We start from the raw sequence: 13,664 nt of genomic DNA, 5'->3' as shown, positions 1-13,664 counted from the left end.
TCTAAGATTAAGTTCCTTTATCCCCTTGTTCGCTACTGATCTCGATTCTTCTACTGCTTGTTTGTGATTGAGTTTCAGGTACCAACTCGACCTTCAACTCGACCACCACTCGATCGAGTGAGTGCTCGAGTACCTGATCAAGTCAGAAGCCGGATACAAATAGACCTCACTTCCCAATCGACTCGACCATCCACTCGAGCCTGCGCTCGACCGAGTGCCTGTCCGAGTCTGTACTCGAGTCTGTTGATGCAAACAAGATCCAAGGGTCATCACAATCTTCAGAGACTCCTTGATCACATCAACCGACCACCAAGGGACCTGAGACAGCAGAGAACAAGAATCAATCAGGAACAAGAACAACAAGTGCTAATGGAGCAACAAGATCAACAAGCTCCAAGGGCAAGGAACATTGGTGCTGGAGATGCACCAAACACACATAACCAAAGAGCTGTTATTGTGCCTCCTTGCATTCCACCTGTTCATCATCACATCATATCATCTCATTCATCATCACCCACCATAAATGCCAAGTTTCAATATCTATAATATGTTTAAACTGTAATTTATTTCTAATATCTGAACGTAGTCTAGTGGTTTGTGAGGGAGTACAAGGCTTAATTAACCTGGCTTTGAAGCCTAGAAGTCTGATTTTGAGTTTTTTTCTCAATTTTCTAAGTGAGGGGTAAAATAGTCATTTTCAACTCGTCTTCTCCACCCGCGACTTCAGTACCTGCAACCTTATTTTTATGGCCGCCAAACATTTATTTAACTTGTTTTCTACTGAATTCACATCCAATTCAACCAGTTTCGATAACTAACTGGTAGATCCGAGTTATAACATATTATTCTTGACCAAAAGAGACAAATAAGTTTTTTTCATTTTTTCCGATTTGAGTAAACTCGCGGCGGAGCTCTGCCGCCGACCGATTAACCGGGGGTTACAAGCGATTGCCAGATATGGCATCGATGGTGCGTCATGCGGAGTCGCAATTGGATTCAAGAATCGATGCACACGATCAACAATTCGAAGAGATTAAGCAGCAATTGGATTTTTATATAAGCAATCTCCCTGGGAAAGCTTCAGTACATGAGGTTGGTGGCACGAGTCAAGCAACGACATCAAGATCGCAAGATCATGCCAATCAGGTACCACACTTTTTCTTGGAACCTTGCCGTAGTGATTTTAGGCCTGGGATCAGAGAAAACCTTCTCAGAAATGTAGAGATGGTCGTGTTTGATGGCGAAGGCACTTACGGATGGATTACAACAGTGGAGAGGTTCTTAGATCCGGTGGTTATTTTGATGCAGAGTGAAACGACCCGACCTTTTTTTTTAAAATAAATAATAAAGAATAATTATAATAATAATAAATGTTCTACAACTAGTGGTCTCATACCCAATAGCTACCTAACCACAAACACACAACAACGGATAACATAACCATAACATTAAACAATAAATATCCAATAACCAAATAACCAATATTCAAAGTATAATAATTCCAATAACCAAACATCAGGAAACATAGAACCAGCAACCTAGCAATGTTCTAATAACCCAACTCTAGCAACCTAGCAATGCCAGATAACAACCAATCGAGTTCCCAGAACATCCTCCTCTTCATTGTCTTGATTCCACGATCACTTTTTGCCTTTACTTGCACCACAAACACAAATTGAGATGCATGAGTATTTGATAAACACTCAGTGAGACAATCCTCCCATCTATTGGGCTATACACACAAGCAACTGTGATACCAATGTTCTAAACAATCAACAAACGAAGCATACAAACCAGGAAAGCAAACATCATCTCGCTGTAAGGGAGGTGTCGACCGACACCAGCAAAGTGTCGACCAACACTGGCTCTTGTTGTTGATCGACACTACCCCATAGTGTCGATCAATGCCGCTTCACTGGTGTCGATCGACACTATCTCTGCAACCGCGATCCGCATGAAGCCGAGAGTCGAATCTCGCTCCCAAACTCCACCTAATCGCCCAATACTCAAAACTTAAGCCATATACGTCCGTACAAATCTGTACAAATCAATCCCAGCAAGAAAAACACATAAAGACAGCAACAAACAAGCAAGAACAAGGAATCACAAGCTTAGATCAGCCATGGTCATGCACTCACCTCTTTGCAGGAAGTTTCTGACCAACAATGACGAATCCCTCACTCCCAACAAGCTTCTAACACGTTTCTAGCACTGGATCTTCACTCCCACAGAAAGATCTCAGCAAAAAGGCCTTGGAATCTCCCAAAAACTCACAAAACCTCAAGAACAAAGTTTCTCTCCCTTTTCTCTCTGTTTCAGCGACGACAAAACAATAAAAACACGACCTAGGTCGATCGACACCCATCCCTCTTGGTGTCGATCGACACCCATCCCCAAAATAGACATTTTGGTTTGCGGATGTTACATAGAGAAACTAGCCTTGGTAGCTGTGAGTTTGGGTGGTGAAGCTTTGAGTTGGTATAACTGGGAGGTGAACAGAAGAGAGTTTGAGAATTGGGACCAGTTCAAGAAGAGTTTTTTACTACGCTTTGGTAACTTGAACCTAAGAGGACCAAGCCAAAGTCTGTTTTTAATCAAACAGACGGGTTCTATAGTAGATTATGTCAAACGCTTTGAGGACTTATCATCACAAGTGACAGGTTTAGATGATCAGAAGTTGGAAGGGATATTTCTCAATGGCTTAACCTTGGAAATGCAAGAGTTGGTGCATATGCAAAAACCAAGAGATTTGCCAGAGATGATAGCAGAAGCCAGAGCAATGGAGTCGAGCATCATAAGAAGGGTAGTTCAGAAGGAACTATTGTTATCCAATAAAGAAAATAAAGATCCACAGGGTGTTTTTTACAACAACAACCAACATAATAATACTTGGAAGATGAAGACATTAACCATGGACTCTGCTTATGCAAATGATAAGCGTGTTGTGAAGGGAGAACAACAACCGCGTAAGCACCATACCAAGGAAGAATTAGACAAAAAGAGGAGAAAAGGCATTTGCTTTAAGTGTGATGGACCTTGGTATAGCGACCATAAGTGTGCAAACAAGGAGCTCCGAATCCTCACAGTGTTCAACGGTTTTGAAGTCGAGGTACTAGAAGGGAATGATGATACTCAGGACTCAGGAGGTAGCAGAACCGATGGGTGAATGCATGTCTTAATCGTTCAACTCATTTAGGGGTTTATCATCAACAAACACTACCAAGGTGAGAGGATCTGTGGGTAAATCTGGAGTGGTGATAATGCTAGACAGTGGAGCTACACATAATTTTATCTCTCCAGAAGCAGTGAAGAAGTTGAAACTTAAATGCAGAGAGGACCCAAATTTGTCAGTAGTGTTGGGAACAGGCATTACGGTTCAGGGTTTAGGAGTTTGTGCACAAGTGACATTTTCAGCACAAAATCTAGAATTCACCACAGACTTTGTGGTGTTGGAACTGGGTCCGATTGATATCATATTAGGGGTGTATTGGTTGAGAACGTTAGGAGATTGTCAAGTGAATTGGCAAAAACACAAAATGTCATTCTTGCATAAAGGTCAGATGGTTACGTTAAAGGGTGAACTTGATCTAAACATGTCGAAAAGATCACTGAAGTCGCTATCTTGTGGGGTTACTTTCAGTAAGAAAGGGGTACAGATGGAACTGTCTAACCTACAGTCGAGTCAATCTACTCCTCAACCTACAGATATTCGGATACAGTCAGTACTATCCGAGTTTGACAAAGTGTTTGAGGTTCCCACGGCTTTGCCCCCTATCAAAGGTCAAGCACATGCTATTAATCTCTTGGCAGGAAACAATGCAATCAATGTGAGACCTTATAGATATCCCCATGCGCAGAAGGAGATCATGGAGAGAATGGTTAAGGAGATGTTGGAGTTGGGCATAATACGTCCAAGTCAGAGTCCGTTTTCATGCTCAGTGTTATTAGTGAAGAAGAAGGATAACAGTTGGAGATTTTGTGTGGACTATAGGGCATTGAATCGTGTAACAGTTCCTAACAAATTTCCTATTCCAATGATTGATCAGTTGCTCGATGAGCTTAATGGAGCTGTGATATTCTCAAAACTTGATTTACGAGCAGGGTATCATCAGATATGGATTAAGGAAGAGGATGTGCCTAAAACAGCTTTCAGGACTCATGATGGTCACTATGAATTTCTTGTCATGCACTTTAGGCTAACGAATGCCCAAGCCACGTTTCAAGCCTTGATGACTGCCCTATTTGACCATACCTTCAAAAGTTCATATTGGTATTTTTTTATGATATTTTGATATATAGTACCAGTATGGAACAACATCTCGAACATTTGCTGATGGTTATGCGGATTCTCGAAGCAAATCACTTGTTTACTAACATGAAGAAATGTTTGTTTGGTCAGCCACAAGTGGAGTATCTGGGACACATCATTTCGAATAAGGGGGTGTCGACTGATCCAACAAAGACACAAGCTATGACGCAATGTCCCACACCCAAGTCAATGAAGGAGTTAAGAAGATTTTTGGGACTTACTGGATATTATCGAAGATTCATTAAGGGATATGGTGTTTTATCAAGGCCATTAACTGATCTGCTGAGAAAAGACAGTTTCGAGTGGTCCGTAGACGCACAAATGGCTTTTGATCGGCTGAAGAAGGCTATGTCTACCGCACCGGTCTTGTCTCTTCCAGATTTTGAAGAAGTGTTTGCAGTGGAAGCAGATGCATCAGGATTCGGTTTGGGAGCGGTGCTAATGCAAAAGAAGCAACTTGTTGCTTTCTTTAGCCATGGATTGTCAGCCAAAGGACAGCTCAAACCTGTTTACGAACGAGAGTTAATGGCTATTGTGTTATCCATACAGAAATGGAAACATTACCTGTTTGGCAGATATTTTATGGTTCACACTGACCAGAAGAGTCTTAAGTTTCTCTTGGATCAGCGAGAAGTAACGATGGATTATCAAAAGTGGTTGGTGAAATTGTTGAATTACGACTTCGACATAATATACAATCCTGGAGTGGAGAACAAAGCGGCGGATGGATTATCACGGATGGTACAAATAGTAGGAACTTTACAGTCTCACCTTTTAATGGCTTTCACAGTTCCTACAGTTCTATAGTTAAAAGACATTTATGAGGAGATTGAAAAGGATGAGCAAATTCAGGCCTTAGTTGAGACTTGTTTAAAAGGCCAATGTACTCAAAAGAAACTGGTGGTTCGAGAAGGAAGACTGTGGCTCAAGAACAGACTTGTCATTCCTAAATCCTCAAAGTTTATTCCATTGATTCTGGAGGAATACCACAATAGTATTATGGGAGGTCATTCGGGAGTTCTTAAAACGGTCAAGCGCATATAACAGTTGTTTCATTGGGAGGGAATGATGAAAGATGTCCAACATTTTGTAGCCGAATGTGATGTTTGTCAAAGGCACAAGTATTCTACCTTGTCCCCAGCAGGTTTGCTACAACCGTTGCCCGTGCCTCAGCAAGTTTGGGAAGATATTACGATGAATTTTGTGGAAGGCTTGCCAACATCGCATGGGAGGAATTTTGTATTGGTGATAGTTGATCAGTTAAGTAAATACGGCCATTTTATCGATCTTTAACATCCATTCATTGCGTCCGATGTGGGGAGGGTATTCATTTCAGAGGTGTTTAAGTTACATGGTTATCCCGCTTGCATGATTTCGGATAGATGCAATACATTTTTGAGTGCGTTTTGGAAATAGTGCTTTAAGCTCGCAGGCACTAAATTGAAGTATAGCACTACCTTCCACCCTCAAACTGACGGCCAGACAGAGGTACTCAATAGGTGTCTCGAAACTTATCTTTGTTGCTTTGCATCTGCACATCCTAAGACTTGGCATCGGTTTCTCTCTTGGGCTGAATTATGGTATAACACCTCCTATCATACATCTTTGAAAACAACCCCTTTTAGAGTGTTGTATAGTCGTGATCCTCCAGCCATCTTGCGTTTTGAAGACCATTCGACTAAGGTCTCGGAGTTTGAAACGATGTTGAAAGAACGAGATCTCATGTTGACTCAGATAAAAGCTCATTTGACTCATGCGCAACAGCTAATGAAGAACAATGCAGATAAACACCGAAGGGATGTGGAACATGAAGTGGGTAGTTGGGTTTTTCTGAAGCTAAAATCATACAGGCAGCAATCTGTGGCCAAAAGAGCTTGTCAGAATTTGGCGGCTAAATACTTTGGTCCTTATGAAGTTATGGAGTGTATTGGTAAGGCAGCATACCGCTTGAAGCTACGTGATGGATCCAAGATACACCCGATATTCCATGTGTCTCAGCTAAAAAAGGTTTTGGGAGATCAGAAGCAGGTTATTCCTTTGCATGATATGTTTAATGAAGCTAGTGAGCTGATCATCGAACCGGAGAGCTTGTTGGAGACTCGGTAAAATGATGATGGTGTTTTGGAAGTTTTGGTGTATTAGAGAGGACTTCCGGATCATAAGAACACTTGGGAAAACGCTAAAGAAATACAGAGACAATTTCCTGGTGTAGCGCTTGAGGACAAGCTTCGTTTCGAAGGGGGGGGTATTGATAAGCTCCTTTACGTGTACACAAGGAGAAAGAAAGGAGAAGAATCAATACATGCAACTTGAAGAAGCACGTGCAGAAGGATTTAAAACGAGTATATAAACTCAATACAGTTTGTTTTAGATCTTTATGCATTGTTTGTTATTGATAGTAACGTATGTGTTGCTCTGGAATTGAATTGATGATTCGGTGATGTACCGGAGGCTCATTCCGTTATAAACATTGTATCGAGTTCGATAGAAATAAAATGGGAGTACTTTTCTCTATCATAGATTTCCAATGGAAGAGGGTATTGGTCCAAATAAGGAATTGTTAGACAAGGCGATATTCTGAACTGAGGTTAACAAACTGATCTCAAATGGAATCTATCCATTTAACTTGTTTTTATCAAGATAAAGGGTTTTAGGTTTCTCCAATTGTGAAGCTCAGGTAGGATTTCTCCGGTTAAATAGTTATTGAAGAGGTTAAAGTAGATGAATTTAGAGATGTTTCCGAATTGAGGAGAGATGGTTCCAGAAAAACGGTTCTTGCTAAGATCAATGTAAGCAAGGTTTGGGAGAGAAGAAAAGGGGAAATTTTGGAGAGTACCTTCTATAGCGTTGTCAGTGAGGTTTAACTTTTCGATACTCCCTTGTGAGTTGCAGGAAACACCATACCAACTGGTGCAGGAAAAACTAGTATTGGTGTTTGCATCGTTGACCCATGAAGATATTGTTCTGAATTAAGAGTTTTTAAGATTGAATATAAAGAACACCTTTCTTTATTACTTAAGAAAAATTCCTCGAAAACTAAAGTTCTCCAATCTCTCTCTCACAACTCATAAGTTATGTCACAACCTAACATCTCCTTATATATAAAACTTTAGTCCTAATCCTATTAGGAAAACACCCTATGTTTAGATAGCTCCTAAACACTTTGATCCTTATCTCTTAACCATTGCTCAGTTGGATACGGATTACCACATTTCTTCAAGTTGACTTCATGCTTAAGCCAACATTCTCCCTTCTAAGCTTGAAGTCTCTTACTCCAATTAACTCTCTCATTTCCTTGAACTTTTTTCTCCCAAGAGGCTTTGTCAATATATCTGCCTTTTGCTTCTCATCGGGAACGTGCCCGATCTCTACCTGCCCATTCTCTACACACTCTCTAATAAAATGATATCTAGTGTGTATGTGCTTATTGCGTCCATGAAACATTGGATTCTTTGTGAGGGCAATTGCAGATTCATTATCTATTCGAATAAAAACCTTCTCACATGCCAACATTGTAATCTCGCTAAACAACTCTTGGAGCCAGATTGCTTGTCTCGCTGCCTCGGTCGCAGCCATGAATTCAGCCTCACAAGAAGATAAAGACATTGTGTCTTGTTTCTGTGAACACCAAGTAATTAGACTATCACCGAGATAGAACACATGTCCGGTTGTGCTCTTACCATCATCAGGGTCCACATTGTGACTGCTGTCACTATAACCAACTAACCTCAAATCTCCCATGGAAGAGCTCTTAAAAGACAACCCTAATGCAGTAGTGCCTCGTAGATACCTAAGACATTGCTTTAACGCAGCTCCATGAGACTCTTTCAGAGCCTGCATATATCGGCTTAAGACTCCCACACAATAGGATAGATCAGGTCGTGTGTGAAGTAAGTATCGCAAACAACCCACAATCCTCCTGTAACTTGTGCCATCAATGTCTTTCTCCTTCTCTGCTTTAGACAACTTAATACCAGCTTCCATCGGCGTTTTTACCGAGTTACAGTCTTTCATACTGGTTTCTTCTAAGATCCTCAGTGCATAACGCTCTTGACTCAGTGTTATTCCATCACGACGCTGACACACCTTAATGCCTAGATAATAAGTCAACTTCATGAGACATTTCTTTCTTAAAACTCTCTATGACCAATGCACTTGTTCCCTGAAACAAATATGTCATCGACATAAACTGCAACAAGAAGAATTTCTCTATTCACCTTCTTGCGGAAGACGGATGGCTCCTTAGAACATTTTCTGAACCGGAGTTCGTTGAGACCCTGATTAAGTTTTAGGCCATACAGAGCCTTGTGAAGCTTGTACACTTTATCCTCGCCCCCTTCTACAGTGAAACCATCAGGTTGTGAAACATAAACTGTCTCTTTCAATTCTCCATTAAGAAATGTTTTTTTCACGTCTAGGTGATGTATCTCCCATCCTCTTGATGCATCAAGACTTATAAGAAGGCGAATTGTCTCTATTCGTGCAATTGGTGCAAACACATCCTCAAAGTCAATTCCATATCTCTGAACATACCCTTTTGCCACTAGCATAGCTTATACTTACTTATGCTTCCATCAGAATTCCTTTTAAGCTTAAACACCCGCTTCAAACCTATAGCTTTGGCTCCATGTGGCAACTCAACTAAACTCCAAGTATGATTCTTTGTGATTGAATTCATCTCTTCTTCACATGCTGCTAACCACTGTTTTGACTCTCTTGCTTCATAAAAATCTCTGGGCTCATTATCCACACACATTAACAACTGCTCTCCTTCGATTTCTGCTAACAATATGTAATCATTGAGATACTTTGGTCTTGTGATTAGTCTTGATGATCTTCTCAACACTAGTTGTCCTTCATTAGCCTCATTCTCCTCATGTTCGAATTCTCCTTCATCATGATTAGATTCTATATCCTATGGGTCACTGTTTTGATCCTCGGGGTCTGCATCATTCTCCTCTGTTTCGGGTTGTTCTAAAATAGCAATATTTTGATCAACTCCTTTGATCCCATGATTTCCAAATACTCCATACTGTATTTCAAAATTTCCAGCTCTGCTCTGTTCTTGAGTACTCTCCTTCCATAACCATCCTTTTGTTTCATCAAAGATGACATCACGACTTATCACTATTCTCTGAGTTATCGGATCTAACAACCAATATGCTTTTGTTCCTGGCTCTACTCCTAAATGCACTAACCTCCGTGACCTGTCGTCAAGCTTCTTGAGATGTGCTGTGTCCACCTTTGCGTAACCAATGCATCCAAATATACGAAGGTTCTCAACACTCGGTTTCTTATTCGGAACAATTCATATGGTGTTCTGTCTTTCACAGCTCTTGTAGCTATTAGATAGAGAAGATAAGTCGAATGTCTTACTGCTTCTCCCCATAGATGGCTTGGAAGACTCATATGCTTCATAATGCTCCTGGTCATCTCCATGAGTGTTCGGTTTCTTCTCTCAACAACCCCGTTCTGCTGTGGTGAGTAGGGAGCAGTGAGGTGTCGTGTTATACCTGAGTTTTCACAGTAGGAATTGAACTCATATGACGTGAACTCTCCTCCCCTGTCTGTTCTGAAGGTTTTAATCTTTTCTCCCGACTCCTGCTCTACAACAGACTTGAATTTCTGAAACTTAGAGAACGCATCACTCTTCTCCTTTAGTAGTATTGTCCACATGTACCTTGAGTAGTCATCGATAAGAACATAAATATAACGGTTCCTGGCTGTTGTGCTAGGTGTAATCGGACCACATAAGTCTCCATGAACTAACTCAAGTGCTTTTGTTGCTCGAAACAGAGTTGCTTTGGGAAAAACCCTTCTTGCCTGTTTTCCCAGAAGACATGAGCTGCAGACTTCCTTCTCTATTTTGACTTGTGGGACTCCTGTAACAAGCTCTCTTTGCATCATTGACTTCATTGTCTCAAGATTTATGTGTCCTAAACGCGCATGCCATCTGTTAGACTCGCTCAAGATGGTTAGGTTTAGACACATGGTGTATTTTATGTCCATACGGACCTTATATAATTGATTCCTCGACCTGGTAGTCTTGACAACTAGCTTTCCACCATTATCATGCATAGTTAGATCTTCTCCTCGCATTCGTACATCAAATCCGACTTCAGTTGCCTGTCCCAAACTAATGATATTACTTTTTAAGTTTGGGATAAAATACACACTAGACATTATCCTTGCTTCCCCATTCATATCAATGAACTCAATGGATCCTTTTCCTTTTATGTCTACTCGGGAGTCATCACCGAATCTAACCTTTGCAGTAATAGTGCTATCCAATGAGGTGAAGTATCTACGGTCTCCAATCATGTGATTACTTGCCGTATTGTCAAGATACCACACATTATCTTCTTTAGCATTTGTTTAATACTTCTTCGGATCAACCTTCTTTTCATTCAAAAACACAATCTCATGCATCATGAGCTCATCTGCATCTTCGGTGTCTTTTGTATCAGTTTCATGAGTTTCTTGTAACTTGAGCAGTCTATCCGGACACTTTGATGCGTAATGACCAAGTTTATCACACCGGAAACACTCAACTTTCGACAGATCTCTCGTTCCGTTGAACCTTCCACGACCTCTTCCCCTGAAGCGTCCTCTGCGACCTCTGCCTCGATACCCTCCATAGTATCCTCCATTAAAGTCATGATTTGCTTCATAACGGTTTGGTTGTGGTGCTTGAGGCTTCGAGTTTGTGTACATTAGTTTATTCTGATCCTCGAGTATCTCTTCTTCTTCGGAAATGCGCTCTTCATAGGCCTTCAAGCGTCCCACAATATCCTCAAAACTTGTCTTGTTAGAACTTGCTCTAGAGAAGCTACTATGTGTATATAATTCTTGCGAGGGAGACACTTGAGAAACTTTTTGACAAGTTTTGATTCCTCAATGTCTTCTCCTAGAGCAGCTGACTTGGACGAGATAGCAGATAGGTTTCCCGGCAAAGTCATCAATGGTTTACGTGTCCTTCATTCTGAGTCGATCGAACTCTGCCATCAAGGTCTGCAATCTAGCTTCTTTAACCCGCTCTGCTCCAACATGTCTGGATTTTATGGCTTCCCATACTTTCTTTGTTGTGTCCAATTCTCCGACTTGCAGAATTAGGGTCTCAGGGATTGATTGAAACAATAACGCCATGTCGAGATCATTCATGTCTTCGTTTTCCTTCTCTGTTTCTATAATATACCATGCTTTGTTAACTCTGAGAAGTATCCTCATGCGCATAGCCCAGACGGTGTAGTTGCTTGTGTTTAGCATTGGACACTTGATGGAGGAAGGTCCTCCTCCTTCCTTTTGCTTGCTTGTTGTTGTTTCCACATCCTCGTTCTTCACCATCGTTACTTACTAGCTCTGATACCAAAATATTGTTCTGAATTAAGAGTTTTTAAGATTGAATATAAAAAACACATTTCTTTATTACTTAAGAAAAATTTCTCAAAAACTTAAGTTCTCCAATCTCTCTCTCACAACCCATAAGTTATGTCACAACCTGACATCTTCTTATATATAAAACTTTAGTCCTAATCCTATTAGAAAAACACCCTATGTTTAGATAGCTCCTAAACACTTTGATCCTTATCTCTTAACCATTGCTCGGTTGGATAAGGATTACCACATTTCCTCAAGTTGACTTCATGCTTAAGCCAACAGAAAACAGCTTTGATGAGCATCTTTGGTTTGTGAAAGTGGATTTCTATTTCAAAAGAGCATTTGCCTCTGGGATAGTTGCAGAAGCTGCGATAGAACAGCTCAAATTATGAATATGATCAAAAGAAAACGGAGATTATAAGAAGGATTCTTCTCTGCAAAATCCATCCTTACTTGCTCTCACTCACTCTTATCTTTCTCTCTTGGTGTTAGACAAAGCTATCCAAGTTCTGGCTCTTTAATATTCTTCATGTTCACTCAGTGATTGACTAGGGGTCGTCTCCTTGACAATGAAGGCCTAAACCCGACGTGGGTTCGAGAAACTTATTTTGGCTGTTTACTTCGTGAAATTATGAAACCAGGCATAGAAAAGTGCTTACGTTGAACAACCTCTTGAGTAATTTGCAAGTCATTGTGTTCTGGAAGATACTAGTGAATATTGGTGACTTATGGGATATGATAAAACTTGGATAGGTTGGTTATTGGATTATTATTCATCCTAGACAAAAATTAGATTGAATGAAGCTCATTAACTATTGTTCGTTTTTTATTTGCCCACAATTCGCTTGGCCTATGTTTCACGGAAAAATTAGTCGTAGNTTTTTTTTTTTTTTTTTTTTTTTTTGTTTTTTTGAAGTATAAGGTTTCATATAGTCTTCCTCTTTTGTATCAATCTGCAGTTTTTTAAAAGGATTTTCATAGCTGAAATTGTGTAAATTTTTAATATTTTATGGTTAGAATGATACTGGTGTTTAAGATTATCCAAACATGTAAATTATGCATTTATGCACAATCCGAATTATTCAATTTTAATATAAATTATGCATTAAATTAGATCAGATATTTGTAAATATTGCTTTAATTTCTTTTAGTTTTTCTGTCATTCGTTTAATTTGAAATTATTTCATATTAAACTCTAGTCATATTCAAAATTGAGTTTTGTTTTTTGAAAAAAAAATTACTTCTAACTTCTGTGCCTCACATATTCCTAACGAAAAATAAATATTATAGATTTTTTTATTGGGGTTTAAAAAACAAAGATGTGTATTGGAAAGATATTTGAAAATTAGAATTTTTGTCCATCTGACCGAAATATATTTTTTGTTCAAAAGTAGTGACGCTTTTTGTACGAACACAGATATTCATACAGATTTTAGCTATCCAAAAGTTACTTATATTTAGAAATCCAACAAAAAAAATAAACGTATAGTAATTGTTTGATACGTCTTACAATTCTCCCTACTTCAAAATTATGTTTTATTTCACATAGTATATAAGAAATTATATCTTCTAACATTTCTTGTTTTTCAAGTATTTTTTTTTTCTGTGAAACAAACACAAAAATATAAAACATTACTTAATTTGGACGGAAAGAATTAAGTACTCATCGAACCGATTATTCTGACTCAATGTTTTGCTATGATCCAATATTCATTTTCGATTCAACTATTTTGTAGAGAACAAAAATCTAAACGGATAAATATGATAGGAATCAGTTGATGGTCAATAATTAAGATATGAAATAAGAAAACAACTATTTAAGTTTTAATCAAGCTTCGAGTATTAAGGTTTCGATTCAAATATTCTGTATTCACTTTGAGGAGAACGAAAAATCTGAACGAAGAATGTGACTTTTATTTATAATATATGAGAAGTACACAATAACATATTAAAGGAAACAGTTTTGATGGCTAATAAA

At 39.3% G+C, this 13,664-nt stretch overlaps 1 protein-coding gene across 1 annotated transcript; it reads left to right on the top strand.

The window, feature by feature from the left end:
- Positions 3,261–6,415, top strand: LOC104743813. The gene is made up of 3 exons (XM_010464858.1): positions 3,261–4,216; positions 4,300–5,050; positions 5,726–6,415. The coding sequence occupies exons 1-3, from the start codon at positions 3,261–3,263 to the stop codon at positions 6,413–6,415; spliced, it is 2,397 nt and encodes a 798-aa protein (XP_010463160.1).

This window comes from Camelina sativa, chromosome 14 (assembly GCF_000633955.1).
Source record: "Camelina sativa cultivar DH55 chromosome 14, Cs, whole genome shotgun sequence".
NCBI lineage: Eukaryota > Viridiplantae > Streptophyta > Magnoliopsida > Brassicales > Brassicaceae > Camelina > Camelina sativa.
Note: the sequence above shows the minus strand (reverse complement) of the source record. Positions and strands in the feature narration are given on the sequence as shown.